At 39.5% G+C, this 22,332-nt stretch overlaps 2 protein-coding genes across 2 annotated transcripts in view; one reads left to right on the plus strand and one right to left on the minus strand.

The window, feature by feature from the left end:
• The window catches only part of ADAM22 (ADAM metallopeptidase domain 22), a 133,100-nt gene extending 122,811 nt beyond the window's left edge, over positions 1-10,289 (plus strand). The window contains exons 32-33 of the mRNA XM_088159956.1: positions 1,464-1,587; positions 2,824-10,289. Coding sequence (XP_088016082.1) covers positions 1,464-1,587; positions 2,824-2,844 — 145 coding nt within the window. The 3' untranslated portion in view covers positions 2,845-10,289. The remainder of the gene's footprint in view (positions 1-1,463; positions 1,588-2,823) is intronic.
• Positions 10,290-12,965: 2,676 nt separating this feature from the next.
• On the minus strand, positions 12,966-20,542 carry SRI (sorcin). The gene is made up of 8 exons (XM_014875687.2): positions 20,465-20,542; positions 19,779-19,865; positions 16,619-16,688; positions 15,868-15,911; positions 14,690-14,837; positions 14,422-14,535; positions 13,920-13,978; positions 12,966-13,228 (listed from the first exon to the last, which is right to left on the minus strand). The coding sequence occupies exons 1-8, from the start codon at positions 20,510-20,512 to the stop codon at positions 13,202-13,204; spliced, it is 597 nt and encodes a 198-aa protein (XP_014731173.1). The 5' UTR covers positions 20,513-20,542; the 3' UTR covers positions 12,966-13,201.
• Between the last annotated feature and the right edge of the window lie 1,790 nt (positions 20,543-22,332).

The raw sequence follows: 22,332 nt of genomic DNA on the forward strand, positions 1-22,332 counted from the left end.
TACAAAAACCTTGTTTTATACTGCAGTAACTGTTTCAGGGTTTTTTTCCTGAAAACATTGGTGTATGTCCAGTTCATCTTAATGGGTGATCAATGTGCAGGTACTGAAGATGTATGCTTTCATATTTGGATAATTGTACCAATGTAAATCTTCTAAGTGCTGTTGAACTTAGAGGTTACCACATGAGGCTTTAGAGGATCATGAGCCAGACTGGAGAGCTCTCATCATATAAGTTCCATTGACACCTTGTTGCTTGTGGCTACCATCAGTCATTGTTTGTATGGGAGGCAAGAGAATGTACTGTTGTAGGGAGACACAGACACAACCAAAGAATACAATAGTCCCAAATAAAAGTAGAATGATTTAAAGGTAAATAAATTTCACTTATTATGGAAACTTTCTATCTTCAGAGACACATTAACTCAGAGATACTAGATAGCAGTGCTCAGGGAGGGCTGAGTGATGTGCCTGCAGTGTTAAGAGGCCTCCTGTGGTAAATGCCCTTGGTCTGCACAAGAAAACAAGGTGGCCAGGATAGCTCCATTTTTCTACTTTGAGGCCTTTTTAAAATTTTACTCTGCCCAAATTTAGAGCCTGATAGGAACCTCTCAAGTGGGAAAAGTGCAGAATCTCAAAACAGAAGCGTAAGAGTTTTTCTTGGGTATAAAATTTCAGTCAATAATGTGCTGTTGCCTTATTGACATGAAAAGAATGCCTTTCATGTGATACAAACATTTACTTGCTCCTGCTTACTCTACTCACCTTGTACAGAAATGCTGATTGCCATTGACTAATCAGTCCATTTTTGTATATTCTCATCAGACTCTTTCTTTGGCTGGAACAATATGCACTGTATGATGCTTGCATGTATAACAATTTGTTATTAGCACTTTGTATATGCCTTTGTTACTTCACAACTAACAGTTTGGCCTCCAAATGCATGCATTTGTGTAAATTAATGTTACAAAAATAGTAGCTTTATTTGCTATGTTTGTATCGATTTAGGAGATGTGTAAGATATGCATAAAGACAGATAATTGCCATTTAGTCACTGGGAGAAGACATTTGTTCAGCTTGTATTTATACAACTACTGGTTCTATTTAGGCTTTATAATGCCATGTTTATCTTTTAGTTCTGTATTTATTCAAGTGCAGATTTTGTTTTTAATAATTTTATAATGATTAATTACAGTATCATATAAAACAGTTTAAGAAATAATTTTTGTTATACAATTATAAGAAGTAGCAAATTTTTTTCTTCCAGTGTTCCTGAAATCTCTAAATACCTTTATTTATATAACAAAATTATAAGACTACTGATCAAGCAATTTTATCCCCCTGATATTGAGCTAATAATAACCTATATACTTGGCTCTGAACCAAGCTTCAGAGTAATGGCAGTTGCTGTTGCAGTGCTAGAATGCAAAGACATCACATTTATTTTGTGTGTTTCAACATCTCAGGACACTGTCTCCTGCAAAGTCTCCGTCTTCATCCACTGGATCTATTGCTTCCAGCAGAAAATACCCTTACCCGATGCCACCGCTTCCTGATGAAGAGAAAAAAGTCAACAGGCAAAGTGCCAGGGTATGTGTCCCTCTTCTGTGCATTTCACCAGTGGCTTGATTTACCGGTCGTTTTCAAAAGGAAACTGTGGCAGATTAACACCTTTGACAAACAAGGAGAGCTGGAGTGGCATTTTCTTTGCACCCCGAAGTTCTGAAGCTGCTGAGCCTCTGGCAGCGATGAAGGCCTCCACAGCTGTGTTTACAGGCAGCTTTTTCAGGTTTCTCTTAAAGCTGCCCTGAAGCCCAGATTTCACTGCTTTTCTTATTCCAAGCTGAAAATGTGCCCCGCACTGCCTTTGTGCAGCCCTGGAGCAAGTGGTGTGTTTGGCTCTCCTTTCTTACCTCTTCTCCCAGCAGCTCGAATTCAGGCTGTGGGGATAGCTGCTTACCAGCTTTATGGAAATGTAAAAAGTTCCTCACATGGAGCATGTGGAGGGCTTGCAGGCCTGGAGGGACTTCACTGCTGTATGACCTGAGCCCACCCTGGCCCCCCTAGAGTGACCAGGAGCTGCTGGAACGTGTGGTGGAGAGTAATGCCCCACATGGAGAGATTTCCAGGTGCTCCAAAAGGCTTTTGTTTCCTTTATGTAAATTCAGACATAGCAGGTATTTGAATAAGCAAAAAAGTCCTGAAATTTGCTCTAGGAGCTTTACTTGCAATACCCTTGGTTCATGTTGCTGATGAGATTCTCATCACTGTTCTCTGCCTTTTTTTTCGCAAGAAAAAAGGAATGGAGGCAGGAACCTGCAAGCTGCTCCCCCAGTGCTGCTTGGGGCAGAAGATTGTGTGAGGTGCAGCACAGGGTCTCCCAAGGCAGCTCGGAGCCTGGGCTATTCTGATGTGTCTGAGCCCTGGAGCTGCTTTGGCAGCAGCTCAAACCCACAGCAGGAAGTCATGTTGCTCTGAGCAGAGTTAGGCAGATGAAAATGGGAAGTTATCTCTACACTAATAGCAGCATAACTCCAAAGTAAAAGCTGTCTAGTACAAGTTTGATGCTACACTGACATTTCTCCTTCAAACAGAAAAGTGAGCTTCCAGCCATGGGCATTTACTATGCTGACTGCAAGTAATGTTGAAATGCTTGAGACTGTCTGCTCACTTGGTGAACAGATACCCACCAGAGGCTGGGAGGAGATTTGGTGACCCAAGTGATGTAGATGCAGTTCCCTAAACAAGCTCCTTGCACTTTTTGGGTGACAACCTGTTTTATCTTGGTGTACAATGTATGTTTGTGTTCATTTTCCTCCTTTCCAGCTATGGGAGACATCCATCTAGCTGCACTGTTTTCCTGGGGTCACATCAGAACTGTTTACTTTGGATTTTATAGAAACTCAGCATCACTGAGTCACTGCACATTCATCTGCTCTTCAGACAATTCGAAAGATCAACAGAGATACCCATGATATCACAGTGATAACCTCCTCTCATGTGGAAAGGAAAAAAAACAGTCTTTTTTTTTTTCTTTCTTTTTTGTTGACTTGTATTCTATGGATTTGAAAATCATAACATTTGACAGAGAATAATTAGCCCAGATGTGACAAGGCTGTTCCGCATGGTGACCTAGAATCCCAACTGCAGTCCATTTGCCAGTCCTGTGTAAGAGAGGTTTTTCCTCTGGTTTTATTGCAGTCCTGAGTCAGACCAGAGTGGAACTGGGAACGTGCCTCACGGAGAGCCCAGCTGATGTAAACTTGTATGCTGTATGCATGAACCTTGTGTTCTTTACTTTCCACATGTAAGGGAAAAACAACATACTGTAGTAGAGATTAGCATGCAGGAGTAAGAAATATAGGATTTTTTTTTGTGACAGGATTTCAAGCTTTGAAAGGCAACTATTTGACACAACAGCAAACAAACAAAGATTATATCTTTTTTTTTTACCTTACATGTTTATAATCTCAGTATACAGATTGTATATATGTAAACATTCAATAATGTCAAAAATAGCTGTTATACGTATGTGTATTTTGCCAAATGCCTAAAGAAACAGTCATGACTAACATCATCACACTTCAGATTTTATAATATTATGAGCAGACATCCTTGGAAATACAGAAAGTACTGTACTGTAAAACTGTGTCTCTCAGAAACTGGTGTTTGACCAAAATCTATACAACTTTTTCAGCATCTTACACTGTCTTGACAATCTCAATTGTACAGTAGACTGCAGAAACCGGTACAGCAGCACTTTGTCTTAAATCATCATAAGAGGAACCAGCCAAAATCCCTTGTTTAGTAAGATAACCATTGCATCCTCTCACAGGTGTAATCAAGGATGATTCAGCAGACAACAGTCTAAGTCATGTGCAGCCCAAACTTACTGGACATTTGGGAATACTTCTAAGTAGTCAATTCAGGATGTGGTGATGTGAAGTCTGTCTGTGAGAGTTGCTGTGTATTTTTGATAGAGCATTTCAGACACTGTTTTAGATGGCAAGGCATAGGCTTATGAGAAGCATAACGATTTCACTGCACTAGATAATAACAGTGCTGGGCAAGTGGCCAGTTTCATTGCTGTCTTTCAATTTTTATATGTTACTGGAATCGCCTTTACCATGCGCTTGAATGCTATGCTTGCTGCCCCTGAAGCCCCCTTGACAATTTTTTGGGGCATTAAACTGAGCACAAGTGAATTTAGCTTAAAAGAACGGGGTGGGGGGGAACAACTCTTTACCATGTTAATCTTGTAAGTTGATGGCAATATTTCTAACACCTGAAACTTCTAAAGATTGTTGTAAAGCAAATGCCTTCTGATTGGGAATTTTGCAGTTAGTAAGAAACTGGACCATATTAAATCAGTTTATAATTCTCTTGTTTTACAAAAATGACTACATCTTAGCTTCAGGTAGTACCACTGCAGAATAAAACACCCGACTGTGTGGTGCAGTTGAATACCCTACCAAACAGCTGTATGATTAATTAGATATTATTGTAATGGGAACATCTATGGTGTTTCTGAATCTTCTACCTCTTTCATGTATTTCCTTTAGTAAGTGAACCCAACACTTGCAGCCTTTTAATGTATTTTTTTAACTTTTACGTCTCTCAATAAAGTCAGATATATGTAAGATTAAATTAAGAAATGTTTAAAGATGTTGGCAGCTGTAAAATATGTAAGATTTTTAGAAGCACTATATTTTATGATTAGGCTGTATGTTGGATAATGACAAAATATTGGCCTTGGCATTCAAATTATTTTCCTTCACAGTCAACAGGTTCTGGTAAGTATTTGGAAAAAGACAAATATATGTGAGCACAAGTGGGTGCAGACTGACCATCTGGAGGAGACAGTCACTTGTAACTGCTTTAGGGAAAGATTCGGCATATTTGTGAAAGGTAAATATATCAATCAGCACTGAAGAATATTTTTTGCAATGATTTGAGTGTAGCTATCTGGATTAAAGATAGTTGACAGCACGTAGCTTATGAAATTAGGGTCTGAGCCATGACTTGAAATCAATATGTCTTTTGTTGATTTCACTGGACTTTGAGCAGGACCCTCAAGAGACTCACCCACATTAGGACATTATGATAACCTGATCGTCGCTGTATGGCTCTGTCGCCTGGAAGCTGGTTTTCCCTGCCATATTCATATCTTGTCTTTAGTAACTGGACTGTTCATCATGTGCCTTTTATGGTATTTTTTTGGATGTAAACTGGCATGTAGCTTTGAATAACCCCATTAGATTTCTGTGCATATCTTATGTTTACCACTGTTTACTCTTCCCTTTCCATTTTGCCTTACCAAGAAGAAGCAAGATTTGGCAGACAGAACTGGATATTACATACTGGCTCTTTCTGCTATGCTTATAGCTTCTTGTTTTGCAAACAAATGGCCCTCCTTGTTATGTTTTCAATGTAGTACGTACTTCCAGCTTCTTTTGTTTTGGTATAATTAATTTGTAGCATATGATGATACAATTATGTGTGTAGTGTACCTTTGTCACCTTCACATTTGGAGATATGTAGTGACTGGAAGTCTAGTTCTGAGCACTAAGTTTAAGTTAAATAAATACTGACTTTCACTTTGGTGGTCTAGAGTGAGAGTATCACAGGACTTATGTTTTTGCAAAATTCTTCTGCAGAGAACTTTGCAACAGTTGATAACTTGGGAGATCTGAGCTGGCAGGGCTGTGTGAGCCTCCCAAGCCAGTGGAGGTTGGACAGAGGAGTTGTTTGCTTACAAGCTGTCATTTCCTACTTTTAAAATGTAGTGTGTTGGAAAGCTACCAGATTAATGACCTTGAAGATTGCAAATATTTTTATCCACTGTAATTAGTTACTCTGGCAATAGCAATATAAGCTGCCGTGTAATACCTCATCCAGACTAAAATAGAGTACTTGTCACTAATATAGCTCAGTCATTTTGACTCATTGAGATTCATCTTTTTAATTTGTTTTTATTTTAATAAATGAACTAGTTATTGCCAACTATGCTGTAGATGCCTGTTGAAGTGAGGAAGCTATCAGTTCTCAACTAGAAGTAATTGTTTATATGAGTATAGGACCAGCAGGATGAGATATACTTAAGTTATGTATTTCATTGTGGGAGAAGAATCTTGTGTAATTTATAATAAAATTAATATGACTAACTGATGGAGACTGGAAAATGGAGATTGTATCTAAAAATAATGCTGCACAATGATGCCACAGTGTAGTAAAGTAAAGATTTACCTACTAATTCTGGATTTGTAGACTATGAACTTTAGTAATCTCAGGCAGTATACCAGAGATGGTTGTGACTGATAATTACATATAGTTTTGCTATCTTTAAGGAAGTAGATTCAAGAAGACTGTTAATTTTACACAGTCTATCTTTGCTTAAATTGTGAACTAAGGTCACAACTTGCCAGCCACCTGAAGTGTGACTTGACTTTGAAGATGGCTGCTTTAAAATTATTTAAGAATTCCTGATTTATGAGATGTTGAACCTGCTGAGCTCATGTGCTCATGAAATAATTTTGATTGTGCTATGAACAAATGGACCTTTGAGGTATAGTCTGAATTAAAATCAGAAAAAAATTGTGTCAATAGTTAGTGTACTGAAATCCTCTTACTCAAATCCCTATTGTTGGTTTGGACTGATTGGTCTTGTCAATACTAATGCGACAACTCTTTTCAAAACCAAAGCTAAGAATGGCTATGTACACTATTATAGACAGGCATATACTAAAAATTCTGACCAAATTTGCTGTAACTTCATTACTGAATTGATTAATGGATAGAATGTAATGTCAAAGAAGGATGAGACTCCATAATCCTAGAGAATATTCTCTTCAGTTAGCCCTTAGGACTTGCTCTGTCATTGAATCCCATACCTAGTTGTAAGCAAAGTTATCACACTCCACTGTAAAACTCAGCCAGCTCCTGTTCTCTTCCATCCCCTTTTCACTCCTACTGAAAAACATTTTCATGAAACAGTCATCCACCAAGAGCCTCTACGAGTTTGCTGACATCAGAAAGCTGCTAAGTTGGTCACCTTTCCACACTATGGATAGGGTCTTTCCAATGCTGTTAATAATAGTAGGTTTAGATGAGGTGTTAGGAAGAAATTTTTTTCTGTGAGGATGGTGAGGCACTGGAACAGGTTGCCCAGAGAAGCTGTGGATGCCCCATCCCTGGAAGTGTTCAAGGCCAGCTTGGATGGGGCTCTGAACCACCTGATCTAGTGGAAAGTCCTGCCCATGGCAAGGAGGTTGGAACGAGATGATCTTTATGGTCCCTTCCAACCCAGACCATTTCATGATCCTGTGATCTTTTGCTTCTGCTATAATCAGGCAATGATGCCTCATGTCTTGTGGATTTTCCACTGGTTTTGTTGGGGATGAGTTAATTTTCTTCACAGTAGCTGGTATGAGGCTATGGTTTGGATTTGTGCTGAAAACAGTGTTGATAATGCAGGGAATTTTTTAGTTATTGCTGAGCAGTGCTTGCAATGAGCCAAAGCCTTTTCTGCTCCTCACATGCCCCACCAGCAATTGGGCTTGGAGTGCACAAGGAGCTGGGAGGGGACACAGCCAGGAAAGCAGACCCAAGGGATATCCTAAACCATATGATGCCATGCTCAGCAACAATCCAGGGGGAAGGTTGGCAGTGAAGAACTGCAGCCCAGGGACTGGCTGAGCATGGGTCTGTTGAGGTTGAACAATTGTTTTCATTTGCATCACTTGCCTTTTTTGGGTTTTATTTATCTCTCTGTTAATTGTCTTTTCATTAATTAAAAAAATATTAGTAAAATTATTTAATTTTTATTATTGACCTGTTCTTATGTCAACTAATGAGTTTTCTCACTTTTACCTTTCCAATTCTCTTGCCCCATCCCACTGGGGGTGGAGACTGAGCAAGCGGCTGTTTTGGGGCTTGTGTTTAAACCAGAACATTACTGGCAAAACCCCTTGGTGACTCAGCCATCCTGTGTCCTTCTCACCTTGTAGCATTTGTGAAGGCTAACCCTCTTTAATCACCAAGTCTGTGAACCTAACAGTTGAGCTGTTTCCTGTTTCTCTTGCTACAAGTCTGAAGATCATCTGTTTCTTTCTCTAAACTGACTATCACTGTCATGGGATAACAGTGGACTGTTTGGGCTACTGTTTTCAACCACAATATGATGTTATTTTCCTCATTTTTAAAGAGCTTGAGCATTTCAGTCTCCACTGAATACCAAGAATGGATGAGCTGATGACCCACTGTTTGCATGGCTTCCAAATCATATGACATTTATCAGCAATATTGGATTTGACTTTGATCACATTTGATGTGCTCAGTTGGTCAGAGCTCGGTGTTAATAACTCCAGGGTCAAGGGTTCAATCCCTGTATGGGCCATTCACTTCAGAGTTGGACTTGATCATCCTTGTGGGTCCCTTCTCCAGAATATTCTGTGATTCCTGAAGACAAATTTGAATAAACTGCAAAAATATATGCAGGTTGTGATCCCATGGCTGCACAGTGGAGTGAGGTTCCTGTGTGCACACACCAATTATCCTAATAAGGCAAGAACAAATAAAACAGTGAAACTAATTGTGTAAACACAGCTGCAATACAGACAGGACTCTCTTAAGTGTGATTTTGTCAGAAACAGGAAAGGAAGTAATAGTTTTTATCATCTATGCTAAAAATCTCCTCTGACATGAGTATTTTCTCAGCTGATGAAAACCATTTGTGGTGTCTCAAGTATGGATGCTGATATAAACTTCAGCTTAGGAAACAGCATCTTGAACCTGGCACATGGTATCTTGCCATTCCACAACAGTTTTCTGCAAGTATTTGGAGAAAAGCACTACAACAGTCAACATCCATATGTTATCTTAGCCAAGTAAGAAAAACAAACAGCAAAAATAAGTTCAGAACACAGATATGCTCACACTTGAGGCACTGTACCTGGCTTCAAAATTGGCTCACCTAGCCAGGTCTTTCAGTTTTAGCTCTTTAAAATCCAATCTATACCAGTTTCAAAATGACTTCAGCTAAACCAGCTTTAAATTGTTTAAAAACTTCTGCTACTTAAGATAGGCCATAATTGCCATATAACTCAGAATGAGGAAAATTTGGGAAAATAAGCACAGAGCAGTTAAAACAAAACATGTTCTCTAAGGGAGAAGCAAAGATATCAACACAATTTTAATTGCTAGAGCATAAAATGTCAAAGCAACAAACTTTTATTTTTCTGTTTCTGTATTCCTCTGAATAAAAAAATAAAGCTTTTGTTTAAAAAAAATCAACATGAGGCCTTATGACCTTATATATTCTAACTTTAGCATGGAGAGTCTATTTTTACAACCATGTTAGAAATTCTGTATATAGGCCTGACTGACCTTGTAAGTAGAGTGGTACAAGCAGCTAATCATGCAATATTGTAAGGCTCTGTAGAACAGCAAATGCTGATTAAGTTTGATTATTGGTACAAGAACTCCTGCTCACTGCCTGTGTAGACTGCATACTTTACACTTGGAAATACAGTCCAGAACATACTCAAACTGTGAATATATAACCTGATTTTCTTTACTTAAGGATAAAAATATATTACAATAGGTAATGTTTTATATAGAATACAGTACTTATTTTTATTGTTGCATAAATGCAAAGTATTTTTTTCAGAATAGCAAAGCATTACAGAATTTTTAATCTGCTGGAGAAAACACTATTTACTGTATGACCAGTTCTTTCAGCAAAGCTTTTGGGGTGGTATATACCAACTGGCTCTGCCAGCTTCATTTTGTGCTGATGTTTAACTTGGGCATTGCTGTAAAAAAAAAAAGCTATTTTTTCACTCATACTAGCCATTATTGAGAGAGGCAAGGAGAATCGTGTTTCACCACTGTGGCTGGGCTAGTATTGGCAAAAACAATGATTTGCATCATATCATTGTCTTTGCTAGTTAAAATCCTTTAAAAATCGTACCTGATGTAATAAAACCGTAAGATTTTGACAAACATCAAAATGAAGCATTGCAGTTTACAACTTTCTAGCTTTGAGTGTAATATTTTTGTCATAAACATTACAGGCATTGGGCTGTTGAATGAATCTGGCTTTCATGTAGCTAAACAAAACGTTGCTTTTTATAAAATCAAATTGTTGTAATTTGGGGTTCTAAATTCCTGCTCACTTTTAATAATAACGGCATCACAGTATCCACTTCTACAAGAGTATTTAATACAAATGCCTGTGGTTTTCAATGTTACTAACATATTGTAACATCAGTAAAGTGACTTTCAATGATAAAGACTGTTGTGTGTATTTTGTTCTTCTAAGTCATTGTATTTAGCACTTTCTGTTTTATAGGTCTCTATAAAATAAATATGTTGCATTCATGGGAAAAGAAAAGGCTAGTAGTAGAATATAGATGTTATTTTTCAAATTCCAAGGATGAAATGACCCAGTGAACTTCTCAAATCTCTGTCTTAGGGTTCAAATCTTACTGTTCGCAAAGCAAATCTAAAATTGCTATTCCATAGTTTGCATGTTTTTTGGACAACCTAGGAAAAATACCTATTTGAAACTATGCCCAGTGGTTGGCTCAAAGGTGGAGAGCAATCACCAATCACTTGGTGCCACATAAGTATCCTTCCCAGTATGACTTATGGGAAAGGGAATCCATTAATTCTGAAAATAACTGTTTCTCTAAAGCAGGTAACTGGCATATTCAATCTATCCACTGAATCTACTCTTAATGGGAAAGCAATTTTCATAAAAGTTTCAGGTGGCTTCTTTTTAGCTATGACAGCAAACTGTAGTAACTCCTCAGTATTGGTATGTGTTAGCTTAGTTTCTCTCTAAACTTGAAAGTTGATGTATCCCATCAGTCCCTGTGAAGACACTGGATTTTTGAAATGCTGATGTAAAACAAAAAGCTATCTTTTCTTGAGGAAGCCAGAATTTTCTCCTGGTCTTGGAACAATTTTTTTCCCAGTTTTCTCTGGTATATGTTTACAAGATCACTGAAGAAAACCCTATTGATTCACACTGTTTTCTTGTAGCATTTCACTGCCCAGTAGCTGGCTGGTGCCAAAATACCAATTCAGCCTAGGGAAATAAACTGAACAAGACTTGAGTTTTGGGTCCTTGGGTCTTGAGTGCTTTGGCCCACTCGATTCAGCTGTTCTCACTGAATTCCTTCCCAGCCTCTTGCCCACACTCAGCCTACTCACTGTGATTGCAAAGTGAGAAACTGAGGAGACCCTGACGCTGTGCAAGCACTACCCAGCAACAGCTGAAACACTGCTGTTATTGATGCTTATTAGTGACAAATCTGAACCTTTCGGCTGCTATAAAGAAAATTAATTCTATCCCAGCAAAGCCACTACAAGACCAGAAACACAACTAAGCAGAAGATGTGTGGGTAATGAATATTTTGGTAAAGAGCTCTTACTATTCTTAGGGTAAAATTAAGTGTAAGGATGGGCACAGCATTTGTACAAAATAGGCTACTCAAATCCCTACAGAACAGCCTTTTTTCACACTCTTAATAACCTTGTCTGCTGTCAAAGTTTTGAACTGATGTTGGCTGCTACCTCGGACAAACCTTTATGGATTTTGGTCATTCCATTAGAAATACTTTCAGTAGTATTCCATCTGTTTCCCAACTTTATTTGCAACAGGACAAAGTACTATCAAAATGTGGATGTATAACGCATTATGAGGGCACAAAGAGAACTAGCTTCTGAAATGAAACTACAAGCAATATATAAAGGATTCTAAATTTAAACAGTAAGTACAAGCTGCTTTTTTAGGGGAGACCAGCCTGCTTTGAATTTATAGCCCAGAAACTAAAGACCTGGATTTAACAGACATCTCCACAAAACAGGATATAATACAGTATATAATGCACGTATGTATAGTTTTGCCTTCATTCCTTAATGCAAATGTTCCTCCCCAAAATTGCCCTGAACTACTTATTTAAGAAATATACTTCTTTTAACATTCTTCTGGCATTATATTCACAAACAGGAAAACAACACGTATCACTTCTCTGTGATAGGCAGAAGTGACCAAAATTAACACAAGTTTTATTAACTTATTTAATTAGAAAACAGTTTGAACTACCTCTGTACAGTTGTGCTGCTCCCTCTTTTCATACAGTGTCCATCCTCTCCTCAGAAAACCCTAAATAAAAGCATTAAGAAACCCCCCACCAAACAATAATCCCATTTTTCCCCCTGAAGAGCCTCAGGTAAGTAAGTCTTGCTTGTCTGCTTTCATTGGTAACTACTGCTGCAATCTGAAAGAGTAACCTGGCAAGAATTTTCCAAGTGGGTTTTGGCCCTTGTGTGTTAGTAGGCATACTGAGGTCACTTGCTAGGGGTTAAAGTGGAAGAGATAGAAAGATTCATTTACACGTAACTGAAGTCTGTCCGACTGTGAAAGGACAGTTGATGCACAAACTGACACAACACACTTTTTTATGTTTAAAAGTGTTTTATGTAGTGACACAAGCAAAGCAAGAACCTTACAGGAACTGTACCAGAGCACAAGGCTAGAAGAGTTCTCTGCTATGTTTTGTTGCATCCCTGCTTACAAGAAGTTCTAGCAGGTAGTCTTACACTCAGTGCATGGTGTCACAGGCTTCATCTTCAAAAGAGCTTGCAAAGTATGTAACCAGAACTTACTGATGTTTCAACAGACCAGTGCAAAATAACCATCCCAAAAGCCCTTGCAGTTTGTACATCTGTCTTATGTTGCAAAGACAAGAAAATATGCATCCTCTTAAGTCATACACGTTACTGTTTAAGTCATAAAAAGGTAAGTTGCACTCCAGAAACTGATTTTAGTGAATCATGGGATAAAAGTAGACACTTGACTGAAAATCCTTCCATTTGCGTGACCTGAGTTATACATAGTGAATTTCAAATTTATGAAAATAAAAGCATCTTTAATAATCACAGATTGGAAGTTAAAGACATCAGTACATAAGTAGTTTATATTCATAATCAAGACTAAAAAATGTGTGTAAAGCAATACCTTCATAAAATATGCAATTTCCAACACTGAGATACACAATCATTGGAGGACTTGGCAAAGCAAAACACATACTGGAATGTTAAATCATGATCATCCACAGCTTGCTTCCTTTTGATTTAGATGCTCACACAACTGGAATGTTAAATCATGATCATCCACGTCTTGCTTCCTTTTGATTTAGATGCTCATAACACACTGTATGAACTGAAAAGAGAATTACCACTTATTAGATGTATAGCAAAGAATCCTTTTTTACTTTTTCTCCTACAATACTCACTGTCACTACACTTTTCTGTAAAGAAATTCAGCCCATGAAGAGTAAAGCTTTAAAATACTTATCAAAATAAGCAAATAGTTCATTAAAGCAAAGCATCTCTTTAATGACAACAACAACAAAAATAAAAACTAGCACTAGTCCTCCGTCCCTCTGCTCTAAAAAAAACCCCAAACCACCTAAATCCAGGATGACTTGAATCTACTATTCTCCTTTTGCTGCACAGATGTGGCTAGGACACAAGACCCACAAGCCTGAGTGTGATTGTGTCTGTTCCCATCAGACCTCCATCAACCTTTTTCCAGGAAAAATGCCTACCAAACTTTAAAACGAAAAATGAAAAAAAAGAAGCCACAGAAAGTAATGCTAGCAAGTGATGTAGCTTCTTGGATCTTCTTGAATCACACTGGATAGAAGTTCAGAAAAAAGTACAGAACATTTTATAGAACTCTGTAAAATACACAAAAGCTTTTTGAGACAATACTCAGCAAGCCCCAGAACTTCTGGGTTCTCACTGTATGTGTAGGGAAGATAGGCACAAACTCAAATCATTACTGACTGTCTTAAGTTTTTCTTCTGTTTTACCCTGGAATTTTAATAGATTCATTAAAATTTACTTACATCATCATAGTGGAAGTTCACAAAACCCTGCTGAGTTGTATCCCTTCTTCTAAAGCATTCTGCAAAAATTTATTAAGAAAACAGAAACTAGGTAAGAAGAATTACAAATAAACTGTTTTTTTAGAGTGTATAGTACTTTCCTAAAATTCCCCAAGTCACATGAAGGAGAACATGATGAAGAATACTGCAATTCATTCCAGACTTAACTTCCCATTCTAAATTTTTGTATTTATCATATACAACCTTTATGTTCCGTTAATGAAGTTTCCCAATTTTGGTAACATAACTCTTCCAGCCTCTGGAGTAAACCCTGCATTAGTATAAAGTCCTTTTTTTCATGGGAATTTTTAAAAAAATCCTGATCTATAATTGTCTGCAGACTATTGACAGAAACCTCTTTTGTAGTATGCCAAAGCGAAACTTGAGATAAGTGAACAATCAGGTTTTATTAAACAAAAATACATTCTGGGGATGACAGTAAGGAGGCTGTAATCCAGCATACCAGTGAGAGCTCGGAGTTTCACACAGCAGGCAATGTAATCATCAAATGCAATCTTTCCTTGAGTGCTGTAGCGCTTTGTGATCGCAGTCACAGCCTGTGGGCTCAGTCTAAATCCTATTTGAAAATAAAAAGTCTTATTTTGAAAAGACAGGTGAGTTAACAGAATCCAACACGTTTTCATTGGCAATATCATGTGTTAGTTTCTAGAGGATGATAACTGGGAAATGGGGTAATTCAGTGTCAGAAGTAAGAACATTTCACAACTTACCCATAGTCATCAAGGCTTTCTCCAGTTCCTGACGGTCCACTGTGCCACTTCCATCACTGTCAAAACTTACAAAGTGTTGCTTCCAGCCATTGACCACAGCCCAGAGTTCTTTAAACTCATTAAATCCCAGTGTGCCAGACATATCCCTCTGATTTCAAAGCTAAGAAAAACATTTCTTAACTAAACAAAACCACTAACAAAAAGTGACAAACAAAAAACCAACCAAACAAAACAGCATCTCTCTGTAGTTAAAAACTCTTACTTAAAGGCCAATATTAATATAATTTTACTATCATTATCCTGTAGAAAACTAACTAAAGCATCCCCCAGCACAGATGTAGGGAACATTACCCAAAACCTAAGGTCAGAGAACCTAAGAGAACCTGTTCTCCCCACTTCTTCCCAGTTAAACCCACTAAAGCTATTTTCTCTTTGTGAATTCTACTTTTGTTGACACAATTCTCTTTTACCTGCTGCTACATAATTGTAACCAATTAAATATATAGCTGAAATAAAAACAGATGCCAAAGAATAAATTGTTATAATATCAGTTGTCTCGTATTCTAAGTGGTTTGTTCAAGATGAGCTAAGAGCCCTTCCAGTTTAATTTCTGCTTTTTTCTTTTTAAGCAGCTAACCTTTTGATTTAAGGTTTGGCTAAAAAACCTCCAAAGATCCCAGCCTTACACAGTATATCTAAGTCTTCCACAGGTCGCACTGCTGAACACCATATACCATTCCATTAGATATTCAAACCTGATTCATTCATGGAACAGGATTTAGGGGGACTTCGATTGTATTCAGGCTGTGTACTATAAATGTTTAAAATTCATTAGGAAGGATGAGAAATTGGAAATTGTCTTGTTTGAAAAGCAGAGTAAGTGATTGGCACAATACTTTATTCTGGGGCACCAGACCTGACCCTTCATACATTCAATAGAGAAAGAGTTCCCCAGGCTTAGAGGGATACCACTTGCTGTAAAACAACTGGTCATCGAGGGCCTTGTTTATTTATTATTTCTTCATTTGTTAAAATTAGTGAGAATGGAGTTTTGTAGCTTTCCAATCACAAGACTTAAAAGCTGAATGGAAACTACAAAGCATTTCCCAAACGCTTTGGCACTCCTTCATCTTTGCTTACATAATGCAAAAATGTTTACATTTCATACGAAAGGATACATCCAGCATTGAGATCATAAGTCTGCAAGTCTCTAAGTTGAAAGCTGTTAAAATTAGAAAAAGGAAAAATAAATTAAGAGCATAATCTCCTGTTTTACCTAAACATAAATTTTCAGATTTATTGAAAATTTATATTATACACTGATTATAAATAATAATGTATAAACTATTACATAATTGGTTTCCCTATATACAGCCGTACCATATTTTTGATCCAAGTAAGAGCCATTTTGTTAGAAAAACTGACAGTAAACAATTTTGAGGCAATTCAAGTTATATTTAAAATTAACTTGCACTTCTCTTAATCCACAAGAGTTTTGGGTTTCAAAGTGGTCATCTACATTCCCCCCCAACAGACACCACTTGAGCAAGCCAGTTTCACTCACAGAAGCCATAAACTGAACAGGAGGTATCCCAGCAGAGGAGTCTTGCCACAGATTTTGGTCAATATCAAGGCTCAGCTCAAAGCAAAGCAAAGGATCTTTTAAAGAACTGTCTATCCATTATAAAACAAACCACTTTTAACTCCACAGCCCAGCAGAGTGGAGAACTAAGGAGGCCAAGAAAGCAAGTCCTTGGTGCACAGAGCTGAAGACAGAGAACTTACATGTCCAAGAAAGGGAAAGGAAACCCATTTGCCATGCAAAGAAAAAACCCCAGCTCTGCAGAAGGCACAACTACACACATTTTCTAGTAATGGGAAGAATTAGTGTGCTTTAGATTTGCTTGTTTATTTAAATCATTAACTTACGTTTATACGCTCCCGCAATCCCTGACTGGGTGAGACATCTCTGTAGCTCATCAGCATCTATTTGTCCATCCTTTCGGTAACAGAAGATGCATCAGCTATTAATACCCTCTCCCAGGCTGCTTATTCCCAGTACCCACTCCCTTTCCAGCGGCATTCAATTAGTTATCCTTCTCAAGATATCCTCATAACTCACAAATATAAAAATTCCTGGGGTTTTTTGAAATATTAAGTTGCTAGTAGAACAAACGAATGTAGAAAGCAAAGAACTTTGAAATAAAAGAAAAACAAACTCAGAGAGATACCTATCTACATGGCTTGGAAAATGCCTCACTTCCAACAGATCCTACTCAGGGCCAAATAGAGAAAAAAACTGCCAATTCATAGAAAGCAATGAGCTGCCAGAAGTGGAGGTGGAATTCTAAGTTTTATTCTTCACATCCCCAATATGAAGTTTGGTTCACACAGAGTTTAATTTAAGCTCATTCAGGAATGGAACATTATGTCTCTAGATATAAAAAATGATGACACTTCTGTAAAGCATTAGAAGACGAAAAGCCAAGACAGGGGAGGTTTAGGTTGGATATCAGGAAAAGGTTTTTTGCCCAGAGAGGGGCTGAGCACTGGAATGGGTTTCCCAGTGAAGTGGTAACAGCACCAAGCCTGACAGAGTTCAAGAAGTATTTGGACAACACATTTGGGCACTTGGTGTGACTCTTGGAGTGTCTTGAGCAGGGCCAGGACTTGGACTCAATGATCTTTGTGGGTCCCTTCCAACTCAGCATATTCTATGATTCTGTTAGCTACAGCATTTTCCTAATGTTTTTAAACCCACTTTTGAAAGGTCTTTTTTTCAAGAACAGAGACATGCTACTGAATGATATGGTGGGAACAGCATAGCCTGATAACTCTTAGAAAAGAAGTATCATTGATTGCAAGAGAAATAATAGTTCTATGTTAAATGACATTTGAAAAGGTCTGAAAAAAAGGCAACAATGTTTTGATTCTAGGTAAAGTTAATGGCAGTTAAATCCAAATTTGCTTCCTATCTACTCCATCAATCTAATTATATAAATGTATTTAATACTTTATATTCACAGGGAAGCAAAAAAAAAGATTTGAAGTAGCCATTAATATTAAGTAACTAATCTCTTCAAAAGTTTTGTATCTTCTGAAATAAAGATAGGAACTGCATACCTTTAATATAGGAAGATAGAAAAGCATGACTAATCAAGATTAACATTACCAAAAAGATGTTTGTCTTTTTTGGTTTTTCTAGTAGAACATAAGCATGTTAAACTAGACAACGCATATGGGCTTTGCAAACAGGCTAAAAAAAAATTATTACTTCCTACAAAGATAGACTCAGTTGAATAAAGATTTGCAACAATACTTTTTACTTTCTTCTGTAAACAAAGGAAACTAATTCATCAATTAAAACACAAGATCCCTGTTGCAAACTACTTCAAAGACAGCTCAGAGAAAATATTATCTATTATATAGGCATAAAAACAAGGCAGAGAGCAGCAAACCATAACTAAAACGTACTAATTCTACAATAACTGGATAACTGAGATGTGGCTTTTTACAGAGTTGCATGGATGGCCATAAATGCAACTGATAATTTATCTGTTCCATCTCACTGTCTCCTTACAGGGTTTTTACTTCTGCACAGCCACTGGTCCCAGAAACAGACACCTCAGATTCCAAGGATAACTTCAAATGCTACCCAGTTCATTTCAGTATGGAATGATTTTTACAAATCTAAAGAATTTCAGACTATTAACTTAAGTATTCTTAAGTGCTAACTTGATCATATCCACCAACCCACTGATTCCCCAGCTTCCCGTATCAATGTCTCACTCGAGAAACCTGGGCGTGGTCTATGTTTTGCTGAGATCCAGCTCCTGCCACCTCTTCTCCACAGTGCAGCATTCTGTTTGCTGCTACCTCCCTGTCTCTTTACAACAGGAGCTTATTCCAGCGTCAGTTTGTGGTTCCACTGCTGATTCCTGGCACACATCCAAGTGGCACCTGCACGCACAGGCATCTCAGCTGGCAGAAAAATTGTCAGCACATTCAGCAGAACGCAGCTCGGGGCTCCACCTTCTCAGAAAGGCCTCACTACACAGAGATCACTCCAGTGACATTAACTACAAAAACATACAGTCTAAATATTTTCATAAGCAATTGGAAGGAAGTAAGACATAGACTGCAAAATGCATTATGAATTCAAAAGAGTAATACAGAGAACAAATATAATCCAAGTTATGGTGGGAACCTCAACATCAGCTAACATTCTGAATGAAAATTTTCATGTTGTGGTTGTGTCTACCTGAGGATAAGAGATCCAAGGGCAGAGTTTTAGATCTGCACACACCCTACAAGTGGGCAATAAATAACTATAATATGGCCAACAAAGAGGGAACTTCTGCTCAATAAACCCAACTTAATTGCTCATAAACTCTGTGATACAGTTCAAACAGCACTTCTTTCTGTAACGTACATGATCGTACACAAACAATATATGCCATAAAATTACAGGAAAGAAATGAAAAATGCAGTGCAGAATGACAGGGAATGAAAAAAAATAGTTGTGAATGCCTTTCCCCTAAAAGGATCATCACTCTGTGTTACCAGTAAACAGAGATGTTGGCACAACGCATCACTGCTTTTCCATTTGTGAGTCTATTAAGATCACATAATGACCTCTTTCCTTTTAGCACTTCCTGCTCTTAGCCAGGCCATCTCCTCAGCCCACGCCTTTCACTGTTTTCTTTTCTTTCTCCTAAACCTGGCAGCATTCATCAGCCCAGAGCTGAGCCACAATTCAGCTAAAAAACTTCATGCATCTATATACTATATAGGAAATAGAGGCATTCATGCCTATGTTTGTGTATTTATGTATGTATTTACACATACAATATAGAAGCTAACAGCATTATTCAAATTGTATAGCTCCTGTATGTATACAGCCATAACATAAACTAATACAGCTAAATATAACAAATAGGCTAAGTAAAACAATTATGGATTTGGTTTTTTTAAACTACAAACATCAGTTTTTCTCACTACAAATACTAGGCATTCCTCCTTCCAAAGGTAGAGAGTATTCCCCAGGAAAAAAAAAAACCAAGAAATACATAACATTTTATAAGTTTACCTGCCCTCCTACCGCAGCAAAATAACCATACAAAGGATCCTGAGCTTGTCCAGGGAATGCTGCAGGTCCTCCTGGAGCTCCTCCATACTTTGGAAATCAAAAAGAAAATTAATTTTAAATAAGTGTTTCAGTTAAGGATCTGTATTTATCAACTTACGTTTTTATGTACACACTATGCAAAAAAAAAAAAAAAAAAAAAAAAAAAAAAAAAAAAAAAAAAATCAAACCAGCCAAAAAATGAAACTCCTCATGAAACAACCGACTGATCTAGATACAGCCTGGTCTATCTCACCAAGGTTTCATTTGATTCTACCCCTAGCAAAACGGCTGAAGAAATACCAAGGCATTGCAAATTTTTTTCCACTTCAGAAAAGTTGAATAAAACACATGTCTACGGCAAATACATGGAAGAATATGCACTAAGTGTGAAAATCATGAAATAAAACTAATTCTTAAGTGAAAACCAAGGAATGACACCCTCAGCACCGAGTGAGCTGCGGGAGCTGTGCCTCCTCCCTCCCTTCTCCCGCCGGCGCAGCCCGAGCTGGCGCCTGCGGCCCCTCCCGGCGGAGCGGCGGCCGGAGGCCGGGCAGACCCCGCCTGACCCGGCAGACCCCGCCTGACCCGGCTCTCGCCGCTCCCCCTGGGCCGCCGGCCACATCCCCCGCGGCCCCAGCCGTGCTCACCCCGCCCTGGTAGAACCCGCCGGGCGCCGGCTGCCCGGGGTACGCCATCTTCGCCTGGCAGCGGCTCCGGCGGTCAGGCTGCGCCCGGGAGCAACCACTCGGATCCGGAGGGAGGGCGGCGACTTCCAGCCACAGCCCTTCCCGGAGCCCGCGTCCCGGCACCGCTCGGGCGGGGCAAGCGGCGACCTTCCGTCAGCGGGGCAGCGGGCGGTGCCGCCGGGAGCTGAGGAACCACCCCCTCCGCTCTCCCGCCGTGCAAGTTCCCCCTCCGGCGCTGTGGTGCGGGCCCAAGGCCCAGCGGCGGCGCTTGGCGGGGCGCGGCGCTGCCAGGGCCCGCCCGTGCCGCGGGGCGGGATGCGGGTGTGTCCGGGCGGGATGCGGGTCAGTGCGGGGCGGGATGCGGGTGTGTCCGAGCAGGATGCGGGTGTGTCCGGGCAGGATGCGGGTGTGTCCGGGAGGGATGCGGGCAGGGAGCGCTGAGGGCGCTGGGGCCAGCGCGGGGAGCGGGCTCAGGTCAACAGCGGCTCCCGGCTGTTGGACGCCCGCGGGACGAAACCTCTCCGCTGAGGAGGAGGAGGCTGCGCCCCGGAGCCAGGGCCGCGGGCAGCGGAGATGGAGCCGGTCACGGCGCATCCCGGGACTGCCGCTCCCGGGAAAGCTGTGTTCTGTGGCGGCTGTGACCCACTAAAGCGACAGGAAAGCTCCCAGCATGTTCACCGGTGAATCGGCTGAGCTGATGTCAGATTATTTGAGAATCACCGAGTCGTGATTTACCAAAAGGCCGCAGGGCTCCTAGACTCAGCAGCTTGTACATCTGTATCGTATGTCCCGAAACGCATCCTTGCGTGTTGGTGGTACGCATCCTTTGTTGGTACCGCTGCTTTTACTTCAGGATCTGACCGCCCGTCCCTGTTCCCAAAGACAGAGAACAGCGTATCATTTATTTTGGGTGTGTAGGTCCTGGGTGATGCCCGTGTCCCGGTGAAGCGAGGGAGCCCGTTTGTGTTCAGTCGGGGTTCGCTCAGTGTTTGTGTTCACTCTGGCTTCGGGGCTTATGTGGAGGAGCACTAGCCCTGATCCAGCAGCCTCCTCCCGGCTGGCGGCACTGGCACATCCCGTGCTTTGCACCCAGTACCCCTGGGAGCAGATCAGCCGGAATGGCCACGGCTTGGGCTGAGCTGGTCTTGCGGCTGTGCAAAACACAGAACTCGCTCCCTCGCCTAGGGAGGGCTATTTAATTCAGTGGCAAGACGATGAGAAATCAGTTGCTGGAGTCTGTATGACTGAAACAAATTTCCTGATGGAGACCTTGAAGAGTAAATGGCCTGCTGTCAGAAACCTGGAAGCATAACACTTTATTTTTCTGTTTATTAGCATAATTTCTGAAGAACATTATAATATTTGCGTAGGGTCGTAATTACTTAAAGTATGCTAATTTATAGCAAACTTTCCATTGAAAGTGAGTCACCCTTCTCACTTCTAAGTCATCAAATAAACAGGACTTTCAGACATTATCTATGTGACATATATTTTTTTATTTCAGTACTAATTGCACCTTATAACTGCTAACAATTGCCAATGACATGAAAACAAAACTGTTGTTCTGCGTAATTTAATAATCAATAGAGTTGCCAAATGAGGCAAATCATAATTTAATGCCTTCATCACACAGATTAGCATATATGAAGCTATGAAGCAGTTGAGAAACAAAGTAGTGACCCTGTCTAGTTTCTTGGCTTAAGAAATACCTATCTCACAAGGGTATTTAACTAAATGTGTTGATATCAAGCTGTGTGGTGGTCAAATAGTTTTATTGACCAGACTTAATCACGTGCAGTGCAGGTTATTGCAGGCTCTGTGCTGAACTT

This window comes from Sturnus vulgaris, chromosome 1 (assembly GCF_052056855.1).
Source record: "Sturnus vulgaris isolate bStuVul1 chromosome 1, bStuVul1.hap1, whole genome shotgun sequence".
NCBI lineage: Eukaryota > Metazoa > Chordata > Aves > Passeriformes > Sturnidae > Sturnus > Sturnus vulgaris.

Excerpts from the sequence above, each read along its gene's own strand:
- SRI (XM_014875687.2), bottom strand. The coding sequence starts at position 20,512 with ATGGCGTACCCCGGGCAGCCGGCGCCCGGCGGGTTCTACCAGGGCGGG. Across the intron at positions 14,536-14,689 it reads GAAAGCCTTGATGACTATGG|GATTTAGACTGAGCCCACAG; the intron begins GTAAGTTGTGAA and ends ATTTTCAAATAG. Across the intron at positions 13,229-13,919 it reads TGAACTTCCACTATGATGAT|TTCATACAGTGTGTTATGAG; the intron begins GTAAGTAAATTT and ends TTCTCTTTTCAG.